This window comes from Myotis brandtii, unplaced genomic scaffold (assembly GCF_000412655.1).
Source record: "Myotis brandtii unplaced genomic scaffold, ASM41265v1 scaffold343, whole genome shotgun sequence".
Taxonomy (NCBI): domain Eukaryota; kingdom Metazoa; phylum Chordata; class Mammalia; order Chiroptera; family Vespertilionidae; genus Myotis; species Myotis brandtii.
The window spans coordinates 2153777-2166276 of NW_005363209.1; the positions used below are offsets into that span (position 1 = coordinate 2153777).

A 12500-nucleotide genomic window follows, 5' to 3' on the forward strand; every position below is an offset into this window, starting at 1 on the left:
AAACATGTACACTTATATCTAATGTTTGTTTGGTATATAGGATCAGTAATTGTTGGGTCCACCTCATTATCCTCTTCTTTAGTCATAATCTCAGCTTCATTCATTCATTACCAAGCACTTAAGCCCTGACATGAACTGGGTTCTTCAATGAAAATTGGTAAATTGCAAATAACTGAGGCACTACTCACGAAAAGCAAGACTGTGGCTTTCTCCTTGGTTACTGAGGACAGCAGAAGGGAAAAATGGGCAGAGTCCAAACAAATTTAGTTTAAATGCAAGGGAAAATGTTGTCAGAGCAGAAGTTAAATCACTAGGGAAGACTGTTGAAGGAAGCTGAGAAGCATTCACAGGTGTACTTAAAAATGAGTGTTTCTTCTCCCTGCAAACATCTCAGAATTACTCTTAGTACAGCAGGTCCTCAAATAACATCATTTCGTTCAATGTCACTTTGTTAGAATGTAGTTGAGATGCCATAGGAACTTAACTCTTGTTTATATCAACCACCCATGGTAAAATAGGTTTCCTTATATGTCATTTTGCTTAAAGTCACAGACCCGATTGATGTCATTAATTAAAGACTACAGTATTTGATTTTCCTCTTTGACCTTGACATAGAAATTCAACAAGTTCTATTTGGGTGGTTTAACATCATGTCAGGGCTTAAGTGCTTGAGTATCCTCCAACTAAGAGAAGATACAACTTTCTTTCCCAATAGACAAACCTTCCAAAGGAGAACATTTTAGGTCTTTTCAATAATACAGTGGTTCTCAACCTTCTGGCCCTTTAAATACAGTTCCTCATGTTGTGACCCAACCATAAAATTATTTTTGTTGCTACTTCATAACTATAATGTTGCTACTGTTATGAATCGTAATGTAAATATCTGATATGCAGGATGGTCTTAGGCGACCCCTGTGAAAGGGTCATTTGACCGCCAAAGGGGTCACGACCCACAGGTTGAGAACTGCTGCAATAATAAAACTGGAAACACAGGTTGATACTGGGATGTTAATACATATGCCCCGATGACTCCTTCTGCACAAGTGAAAAGGCAGCCCTGGGGAATTTGAAGAAGTATGTGGATGTGGATGAAACAAGAGTGGAAGCGAGTGAATAACTGCTGGAGCTAGGCTCATGGGTACATGAAGTTCATGATACTAGCCTCTCTACTTTTTCCATCATCAAAAGGCTTTTTAAAAAATGATGAAAAAAGGAAACTAAAATAATAATGCCTGCCAAATGATCAGAAAGAATGGAAGACTAATTAGGAATGAAGGATTAGGATGCCATGAGTCACTACACAGGTAATATAAAACATTATTTTAGCCAATAGCTTCAATCCCTTCCCTCAATGCACAGCAATCCTCTTACCTGGATACCCATTGCTATACCCATCAAAATGGGTTTCCTGGGCTTTTATTTTGCCTGCCCTGGCTTTGATGAAAGACTCATAGTCAGGCAGCCCAGGGTAAAGGTAAAAGCAAAGGTGTGCAATACAATCCATGAATATCAAAAGCTGACAATCTAAACAACAGAAGGTTTGGTCAAAAAAGAGGTGTGATGGGCTCTTAATTTCCATCTTGAATTTTTACTTCACTAATCACTCAGAAAGTCATAATTCTATATAGAGTAGGTAATCAATGAATGTTAATTAGCCAAAATGGCAGTTTTGGCTCATTCATCCAATTAGACATGGCCACACTACCAAAGCTTTTAAATTTATCCCACAATGAAAGTGTTTTTTGACAAATCCAACATATGAGGCATTTTCTACCTGATATCCAGAGAAGACCATCCGCCACGTAGCCAGCGTGACATGAAAGCGATCTGTCAAAGGACTGCACAAAAGTCCACTTGTTCTTCTTGGGGCAATATCTCTCAACTGTAGGCAGAACCTGGCGCAGCTCATTTCTGCCCCCAACTGCATAGAGGTATTCATCCATGGCCCCCAGCACAAAATGCTCCCGACAGTTTTTCATGGGTGCTATCTCTGCCCAGGAATTACTGCGGGGGTCATAGCGACAGGCAGTCCTCACAGCACACGTCCGGCCAGTCGCGTGCTCCACTTCCCCTCCTGCCACAAACAGAAAGTCCCCCATGACGGCCACACAGTGGTGGCTCCTTCCCACAGGCATGGGGGCCAGCTCACTCCAGTTGGCAATGGCAGCTATGAGAGCGTTCTCCTGATCAACAGGATTGAAGTACCGAAGTTCCTTGACTTTACAGACCTCGCGCTTTTTCCCACCAATGATATACAGAGTGTCTGACTGGAACCTTGGTTTGGTCCTGCAGGTCTGCCACACGGGCTGTGCATAGATGCTCTGGTGGTATTCCAGGGCCTCATTGACAAGAGCTGTTGCAGTCTCACTTGCCTGGACGAGGGGGTGGGACAGGGCAACTGTATGGAGAGTATCCACATCCATCAGGCCAAAGCGGATATACTGCAGGAGCTCATCCATGTACTGGTAATGGCAGTTGTGTTCCAACCACCTCACGGCTAGCTGAAACAGAGGGAGGGGAGGGGAGAGGGCAATACAAAGGTAAGAAAGAGAGCCTAAACAAGGGCATACAGAAGGCCACTGTGTATTCTTTCAGACACTTAACATTTTTTTCTTACAAATCATATTTTGATACCTGTTGAGAATTTTCTCCCCCTGCATCAGCAACCCCCCTCCTCCCCCACAAAACAACATAAAAGAACTCAAGACATTGTTGTAGGCGTTAGAAACAATGTTAAGCAACAGTAATGGGGACTTTAAGCTATCACTTGGAGTGAACAATAATCACTTTTTATTTTATTTTAAAAAATATTTTTATTGATTTCAGAGAGGAAGGGAGAAAGGAGAGGGAGAGATAGAAACATCAATGATGAGAGAGAATCACTGATTGGCTGCCTCCCACTGGGGATCGAGCCTGCAGCCCGTGCATGTGCCCTGGCTGGGAATCAAACATGATCTCCTGGTTCATAGGTCGACAGTCAACCACTGAGCCATACCAGCCGGGCAATAATCACTTTTCAAAGAATAAAAATACTGTGGTGAGGCAGACTGTTCCCTTACATTTCATGCAAAAGAGGCCTGATACACCCCACCCCCAGGAAATGTCAATGGTGAGTGGTGCCATCACAGTTCAAGCAATGTATGTCAGCCCATGAGTCAAGGTGCTGTATCAATGTAAGTAATGTAAGAAAATATGTGATCATCTGAGACCACAGGGTATACTTGAGAGAAAATCAATATGACACTAGTAGAATGATTTAGAAAGGAAAAGGACTTTTTCCCCTGCCCCTTTGGTTAGTATATCAGTCAGGAAGCAAGAGAAGAAAAAGGAAGATTGAAATCTATCAATTTAAATTTTTTTTTCAATTAGTTTTCATCTTCAAGACAGTTGTTATTTGCCCATGTAAGATATTGGCAATTTGTTAGAGCCTTTCCCCCAGAAACAGGATATAGAAGAGATTATCTTTGTATTATGAACAACATAGCACAATGTAATCCTAACCTTGTTATTTAGGCCCAGATCACTTTCAGGAAAAAAAAGTTGTAAGAACTTATGGCTACAGATAATGTCTTAAACTAAAGTAGGTGCATTAAGCCATAAATAACAAAACTGAACAATAGTTTAGAAAATACCATCAGCAAAACACTAATTCATGTTATGGAGCACCCAAAGAAATTTAATTAATGTGAGTTAATATTTAAGTTTGGCAAACTTGTCCACACATTAGCATAAAGAAGTATATCTAATATCTCCAGTCACTATATTTGATATGAACAATTCTGTGCAGCACCTATATTAAACTCAATCTCCCAGGCAATACAAATGTGGATCTGAAGGAACAGCATGAAAAAGTAAAGTAATGGCCCAGCTGGTGTGGCTTATCATCATATGCACATCAACCTATGAACCAGGAGGTCAAGGTTCAATTCCCAGTTAGGGCACATGCTCGGGTTGTGGGTTAGATCCTGAGTTGGGGGCGTGCAGGAGGAAGACCATCAAATATTCTCTCTCATCATTGATGTTTCTATCTCTCTCTCTCCTTTCCTCTCTGAAATCAATTTTTTAAAGAAGTAAAGTAATGAATTAGAATACTGAATAATTTTTTTTTTACTTGCTTTCTGTCCTCGTAACAAGGATCACTAAACTCTCCAAAACACTAGATCAGTGGTTTTCAACCTGTGGGTCGCGACCCCTTTGGCGGTCAAACGACCCTTTCACAGGGGTCGCCTAAGACCATCCTGCATATCAGATATTTACATTACGATTCATAACAGTAGCAACATTACAGTTATGAAGTAGCAACGAAAATAATTTTATGGTTGGGTCACAACATGAGGAACTGTATTTAAAGGGCCAGAAGGTTGAGAACCACAGCCCTAGATCCACCGTGCCGGCGAGACTGAGACCTGCCACGCTGTGAGACCCATCAATGCACCTCCTGGTGACCGATCGTTTGGTTGTTACAGCGTTACAGCGTTACAGCCACTGGCCTTTTATAATATAGACTAGTGACCCAGCACGCAAACTCGCGTGAGACCCAGACCCGCGGTAAATTGCGTGAGACCTGGGACCCCCAAGTCCCACAGGTGCCGGGGGACTCCCCCAAGTCCCAGCACGCTGTGGGACCCCGAGTCAAGTCCCCGCCCACCCGTACACACCTCACTGCGCATGCAGCCCCACCCACCTGCGGGCGCCTCGCCGCACACACAGCCTTCTGGTGACTGGTCTTTATGACCACTGGGTTTTTATTATATAGATAGATGATTCATAAATATTTTATTTAAGTTTTAAAAAAAGCACTGAAAGATATAAAAACAGAAGTAGTTAAAAGTAGTATTAGTACTCTCTTTGAGAAATGGGACTAGAGTGAGGGAGAGATGACAACTATTTTGTTGTTGTTAATCCTCACCTGAGGATATTTTTCCATTAATATTTAGACAGAGTGAGAGGGAAGGAGAGAGACAGAGAGAGAGAGACACATTGATTGGTTGCTTCCTGCACATACCCTGATTAGGGCCAGGGATAGAACCTGCAACGGAGGTATGTGCACTTAACTAGGAATGGAACCTGCGATCCTTCAGTCCATGGGCCGATGCTCTATCCACTGAGCCAAACCAGCTAGGCCCAGGGCCCTTCCTGATCTGGCCTTACTCCATGTCTCCGGTTGCTTCTCTCCGAAGGCCTGCATGTCCCAGCTCCTCACCTGTAAATGGCCTGGTAACAGTCCCTAACTCCTATGGTGTGAGGATGAGATGCTCTAGGGCAGGGGTGGGGAGCCTTTTTTTCTGTCCAGGGCCATTTGGGTATTTATAACATCATTTGCAGGCCATACAAAGTCATCAACTTAAAAATTAGCCTGCTGTATTTGGCCAAACATTTAAATTAATTCACCCTTAATGCCATGGTAGGGCCAGACATTCCCCACCCTTGCTCTAATGCAGCGGTTCTCAACCTGTGGGTCGCGACCCCTGTGGTGGTCGAATGACCCTTTCACAGGGGTTGCCTAAGACCATCCTGCATATTAGATATTTACATTATGATTCATAACAGTAGCAACATTACAGTTATGAAGTAGCAACGAAAATAATTTTATGGTTGGGTCACAACATGAGGAACTGTATTTAAAGGGCCAGAAGGTTAAGAACCACAGCTTTAATGGGAAAGAACCTCACCAGTAATATACCAAAGACACAGACTGGCAAGTTGATCTGGAAGCTTCCTAGGCGGTCACTACTGGAAAATAGGATTCAAAATCCAAGTCCTGCTTTTCTAGGTTATTCTTGGGTTCCAATTTAAGAAGGTTTAAATCAATAAAGTCTAAGTAGGATGCTTTAGTAAAAATACAGGATACTTATAGCTTATTATTATGGGTAACACAACATATTTCCTATATAGTAAGATGTGGGTAAGATCTTACTATGGGTAAGACAGCATATTTTGAGACCTTGGTTCTATAAGGTCTATAACTCAACAGCTGATTCTGATAGCACAAGGCAAGTATTATGATCACTCCATGCAGTTTTGCTTTTACAATAATCGATAAATAAATGTAATAGTGTTATTGTACTGTTTTTACTTTCTTGAAAGTGTAAAAGAGAAAAAAACACTGAAACCATGGATAACTCTTATTTATCCACTACACAAGTCATTCATACCTGGGTTTACCTTTTCTCCAGATCAAAGGTAAATATGAATTACAATGAACTATTTTGCCCCCAGCTTCAAAACAATCTCATCTGGACATAGTATTATTTATAAACTAGAGGCCTGGTGCACAGATTCATGCACTGGTGGGGTCCCTGGACCTGGCCTGCGGGGATCGGGCTGAAACCGGCAGTCTGACATTCCCCGAGGGGTCCCAGAGTGCAAGAGGGCACTCTGCAAAGTTGCTGTCGCTCGACTTCTCCTGTGTTGAGCGTCTGTCTCCTGGTGGTCAGTGAAGATCATAGCTACCGCCGGTCAGCCAGTCAGCTGGTCGCTTAGGCTTCTATATATATAGATTTAAATCCAGTGCTTCTCACACTTAAAATGTGCAAGAATTACCTGGGGTTTCTGGTCAAAATGTAGGTTCTAATTCAATAGGTGAAGGTGGAGGGGATCGGGAGTCTGCATTTCTAACTGTCTCCAGTTGATGTGTATGCTCTGGGACATGGACCACCCTTTGAACAGGAAAGTTTTAGATAGTTTTCCTCCCATTCATGAATTAGCAAATTGCTGCTTTATTAGACTAAATTAAGTATGTTGTTTCCAATTTAAGAAGGTTTAAATCAATAAAGTCTAAGTAGGATGCTTTAGTAAAGATACAGGATACTTATAGCTTATTATTATGGGTAACACAGCATATTTCCTACATAGTAAGATGTGGGTAAGATCCTACTATGGGTAAGACAGCATATTTTGAGGCCTTGGTTCTATAAGGTCTATAACTCAACAGCTGATTCTGATAGCACAAGGCAAGTCATATGATCACTCCATGCAGTTTTGCTTTTACAATAATGGATAAATAAATGTAATAGCGTTATTGTACTGTTCTTACTTTCTTGAAAGTGTAAAAGAGAAAAAACACTGAAACCATGGATAACTCTTATTTATCCAAATAATGAAAGCACTGTCAAAAAATTTAAAACAATGGGCTACGTCAAAATCACTTCTCCACTGTGAACCCCACCTAGCACTCCCTATTGCTTGCCATGCTGCATTACAAGTACAGGCAAGGTGGCAGAGGGAATGCTGGAGCCCATTTAAGGAGTTTAGAGTCTACCACTGTAGTCTTTTAAGCCCTCAAATACATAATAAATAGTACAGGCAAGGTGGCGGAGGGAATGCTGGAGCCCATTTAAGGGGTTTAGAGACTACCGTAAGCAGAAGGCTGATTCATCATTGGGGCATCATAGAATCCAAAGACACAGTTCGCTTTGTAGTGTATTTTGATGGTTATGTTCTCAGGGAAGGTTGAAATCCTATTCACCTTACTTATTCTGGTATGATGACATCCCCATCACCCTACACTCTGGCATATTTTGACTGGGAGGGAAATGGAGCATTCAGTGGAAGTCTTATCTCCCACTTTTTGGTGACAAGCCAGCAAGAGTGGGAAAGAAAGAAAGGATTCAGTCTGGAGGACACAATAAAGAGTACTTAGGAAAGATGACCATTAGGCAAGATGTTTCCTTAACCATCTGAAACACAGGGGACTGTCATCTCCAAGGACCACAGGGCATCACCCAAGCACCCTGCCTGACCCAATCTAGTTGATCTTATCCTAGTGGAGAACTGTTGCTTCCTAAAGAAGCATCTGCTACAGCTTATTTGTACATCAACTCATCTCATCCTCAGATCTTCAATGAGAACAGTGGCTGGTACATAGTAGGCTATAAATACTTGTTGCATACATTGAAAATTCCTAGGATATTCTTAGGCTATTTCTCATATTTCTCTTGAACAAATAATATCAATTCTTATATATTTTTATTTATCTAGCACAGGCTTCAGTTTCCTAATTTATTATCTCATCTTTGTAGCTTCCCTATATAAAGCCCTCATAAGCTCTCAACTCCACATGGCGGCATGCAGTGTACATACAATTCTTGTTTTACTCCCTCAGGTAGTTGGTGCTGCCACCTCTCCTTGAGATTCTTGGCAATGCAATAACCACTGTAGTCTTTTAAGCCCTCAAATACATAATAAAATACTAGGGCAAGAAGAAACTTTAGAGTACATTTGGTTCAAGCATCTCAAGACAGGGCTTTTGATCCATGGTTGGGAATCCATGGATGTGGAGGGCCGACTGTATGCATTGTTCAATGCCATTTTATGTAAAGGTCATGAGCATTTGTAGATTTTGGTATCCTTGGGGGTACCTGGAACCAATCCCCCATGGGTACTAAGGGAAAACTGTAAATAAGTTATGGGGCATCAAAAGTTATATGTGGATTTTCAACTGCATGGGAGGTCAGCGCCCCTAAGCTTCACAATGTACAAGTGTCAACTGTATCTATAAATGCCCTTTACCAAAGCAGTTCTCATCAGATGAGTGATCAAATCTTTATAACCAACACTAACAAAAGATAAAGTGCTCACAACATTGTCTGAAAGCAATAACTATTTCACAGAACTTCTCAGCCAGAGCTGAATAAGCAAAGACTGGTATTTTTGCCCACAGCCTTATTCTGCTTCTCAGCCAGGGGTAGCTATAATTGTTTTCCTACTTAAAACTTGGTTGCAGATAGTTTTGCTGTAGGGGCACACTGAGCCCTCCCTGTGGCAGGAGCACACATGTCTATATCCTTGCCAGTCCTGTCATGCCACTGAGATAAACCAGGGCACCAGTCTCCCCTCAGTGCCCATCAGGCAGCATGCATTCCACAATTTCAGAAAGGGATAAAGGAAGGGCACAAGAGCAAACCAACAGAGACCTGGCATTCCTGAACCTCCACCAAAGTGCCAGGCATGTCAGAGAACTCTTGGGCAGCAAGGAATGGGAAGCCACAGAAGTGCGCTTCAATAGAATGAGGGACAATGCCTAGACAGGATTTTTTTGTTTCTAAAGGGTGGCAAGCATACTGTCCATCTTCTAATATACGCCCTTCAAGGGAAGTTGCATTGACTATTTTATAGATTATTTTTATAATGCCTTAAATTCTAATAAACAGAAGCATAAAACTTTAGCAATATACCATTTTATTATCACATCTTCTTCAGATGATAAATGTGAAAAGTTCCCCAAGGGCCATTGAGCAGGGGTTAAACTACACAGAAGCTCATCTCTTTAAGGTGAGTCATGCAAGGTCCAGATAGTGACATATGAAACCAGAATCATGACTGCCATAGAGAGAAAAAATCATATTAATAAATAAATGCACCAAATGTTATAGTCATATTCTCTTCTTTGTGACCAAATGAAAATTTTCTGTTCAAAAAGATAACATTCTCAAAAAGACAACATACCTATAAAATCCAAAAGCACCAGAAACTAGGGACTCAGGACCAGAGCATTTTCCTCCACCAGAACAATGGAAACGTTACCATGGAGGAATATTAAAAATTATATCAGTGCTCACTTGAGTGCTATAATTAAAATCGTGTCAACATTCTGCTTGTAAAACAGATTTTTGAAGGGAGGTTGCACATTAACCATTATAGCTGACTACAGACTTATGTCAGACACCTAGGCTGTTTTTCCTCTAAGAAATACATTTCAGTAGAATCAAATCTGATGAGGCCCCAGGTTCATGTTCTATCAGAAAAAACGACCTGACAGATTTTTAAAAGAATGTTCAGCTTAGCAGATATGATAATAACATATGTTCTTTCATTGTTCATTTAAAACTTTATAAAGTTGGGAGACAGACAAATGTTCTTATTTTTATCTTCAGAATAAAATGTGTGTCTGATAATACTCTGGTTTCTCTTCAGATTGTATAAATCCTTCGTGTTTTACTACAGATGTCCATGAAGAGGAGCAGTTATGAGGTTTTTTTAAGAGATCTAAAAACAAAACAAAACTTGATGTATACAACTTATTCTCAAATGGCTCAGAAAAAAGTGCCCTCCCCTTCGCTCTCTCTGCTACTATATATATATCAATACTATATCCTGTATATATGCTCCTACTATATATATATATACACACACACACACATTATATCTATATCTATCTATCTATCTATCTATAAATAAATATCTAGAGAGAGAGGACATATGATAAAGCAAATGAGGTAATTTGAAAATTATATGGGTTTCTCTGTACTCTTTTTTATTACTGCAACTTTTTGTTTGAAATTATTTTTAATTAAGAATTGAAAGAACAAAATATTTGCCTAATAATCATCTTTATTCATATTTTTTAAATGCATACTGCAGAGCACTGAAAGCAAGAGCCCTTGCAGCCAAGGGTGTCTCTTTCCCATAGACAGGGACAAACATATAGGACTGGAGGAATCACAGTAACCACCCTGAGGCCTGCTACATTTAAACTCCAGGTATTTAGGAGGACAAATAAAAAGTGACTATGAATCTTTTATTTTAGTTTTTTCATTCACTTATTTCTCAATTTTTTAATGAGTGTCTATTATGTATCAGGAACTTACTTGATGAGAAAGAAGATTCTAATAAGAACACATATTCTTACTTGCCATTCAATTCAGTTCATAAAACTCAAGGCTTACTCTTGACCTCGATGGTCTTAATGTATTCCTGTAAAATATACTTATGGAATATGGAATTGGGGAAAGAAAAATCCTGCAAATTTGGAAGTTTCAGCCTATTGTAGGCAGATTTTCAGATACATGCTAAACCCATCTTTCTATGTTACCAATTCCCTCACAGGTCTTTTAAATATTGCTGGTACATTTATAAATGTTATGGTTTTTTAAAAAGCTGTTTAATTTGTAAACATGCCCTGGAGCATCCTGAGAGCATCAAGCTCTTGACTATTTCTTTATGAACTAATTCAATAATAATGAACCAATAGCAGGTTCGCCACACACATACTCCCTCCTGAAATTAAACTTTTAGTGACCAAAAGGACCTCACGGGCTCAAGCAGCTGCCTAAGGCCACAGACACAGAGAAAGTCGAACTCTTCACACAAGGGGACGGTGATTAATTTGGATGTCCAGGAAGTATCTAAGCTGCATTGAAGGTTTGATGTTGGCAGCCTCCAAATAAAAAAGAAAAGAATCCTCAAAGGCCACTTTAAACATTAATTTATAGCTTCGGAGTGCAGAGCTTGGAGTGGGGAGCCTGCTAAATGAAGCACGTGGCTAAACATTGTCAGGGGCCAGACTCTGCTACCAAGGGATGGAGCTGGTGGGCTGGGGGTGGGGAGCAGGGCTTATATCCGCAGTAAGTTGCAGAGAATACACATAAACATGATGCCAACCTTCAGTCACTATGTGAATTTCAGCCTGGCTATGATGTTTAAACAAACAGAATATTTCACACTGCATTCTCTAACTTAATTTCATCATCATGTAAATAACTGGGAAACAATGAGTCCTTTGGGAGCAGAAAGGCTAGCACATGCCAGGAGGCGAAGTGTGGGACCTTCTGAGGGGACATCACTGCTGAGGGATACAACCTCGGTGAGAGCATCAGGTGAGAGCACCGAGGTGGGTGTGAGGTGGAGGATTTGAGAGGACGTAAGAAAGTCCTTCATTCTGGACATTAGTTTTCCACAGTTAGATATAAAGGGTAGAACAGATTGGGGGAAGGCAGGAACCTAGGCTTATACTAAAAAACAATTTGAACTAATAGTTATATTTCCTTTAAGAAAAAGCAGTCCTTGCTTGAGTACCATTAATTTGCAAGCATACTAAATCTATAAAATAAAATCACTCATTGTCACATATAAGACATGTTAATATTAAAATGAAAATTCACACTACTTTCTAAATACCCCAAAAACAATACTGATTGAGTTGACTGACACATTTCTCTCCTAATTACTTTTTACTCCCAATACTTAAACAAAACAAGACATAACTAATCAATAATTTTAGTAAGTATTCCTGAGGGTTATTTTATCCATGCTGTTCATGCAGTAGACAAAAATAAACATTCTTGGTCTGGTGTGGTGAAGAATGTGTTGTAACTAATTTTTAATCAAAATGGACTAACTTTCTAAATATGATCACTGAATTCTCCTAATTCTCTCGGTTTAACTGTGTAATACCAAATTGGGGACTTTTTTTATTGAATTTATTGGGTGACATTGGTTAATAAAGTTATATAGGTTTCATGTATACAATTCTACAATACATCATCTGCATATTGTATTGTGTGTTTGCCACCTAAAGTCAAATCTCCTTCCATCACCATTTGTTTTTAAGTACACATTTTAAACATCACTGTGGCTTATAAAACAGCACTGGTGCCAGATAAAAACAGTAACTGGATTCAGTGACTTAATTCATTTCTGGAGCCTCTTCAGGTGAGACTAAACGCTCGCGTCATGCCTCTCCTGACCATTCAAAAACAAGTAGCATTTTTTTAAAGCAA

The 12500-nt window shown here is 40.2% G+C and overlaps 1 protein-coding gene across 3 annotated transcripts in view; it reads right to left on the bottom strand.

The window, feature by feature from the left end:
- KLHL32 (kelch-like family member 32) overlaps positions 1–12500 on the bottom strand; it is a 203056-nt gene that overhangs the window by 34902 nt on the left and 155654 nt on the right. For 2 of the 3 annotated variants that reach the window (XM_005871470.2, XM_005871469.2), the window contains exon 7: positions 1775–2501. In XM_005871470.2, the coding sequence (XP_005871532.1) occupies positions 1775–2501 (727 nt within the window). The remainder of the gene's footprint in view (positions 1–1774; positions 2502–12500) is intronic. The other variant, XM_014543932.1, reaches the window with a different exon arrangement.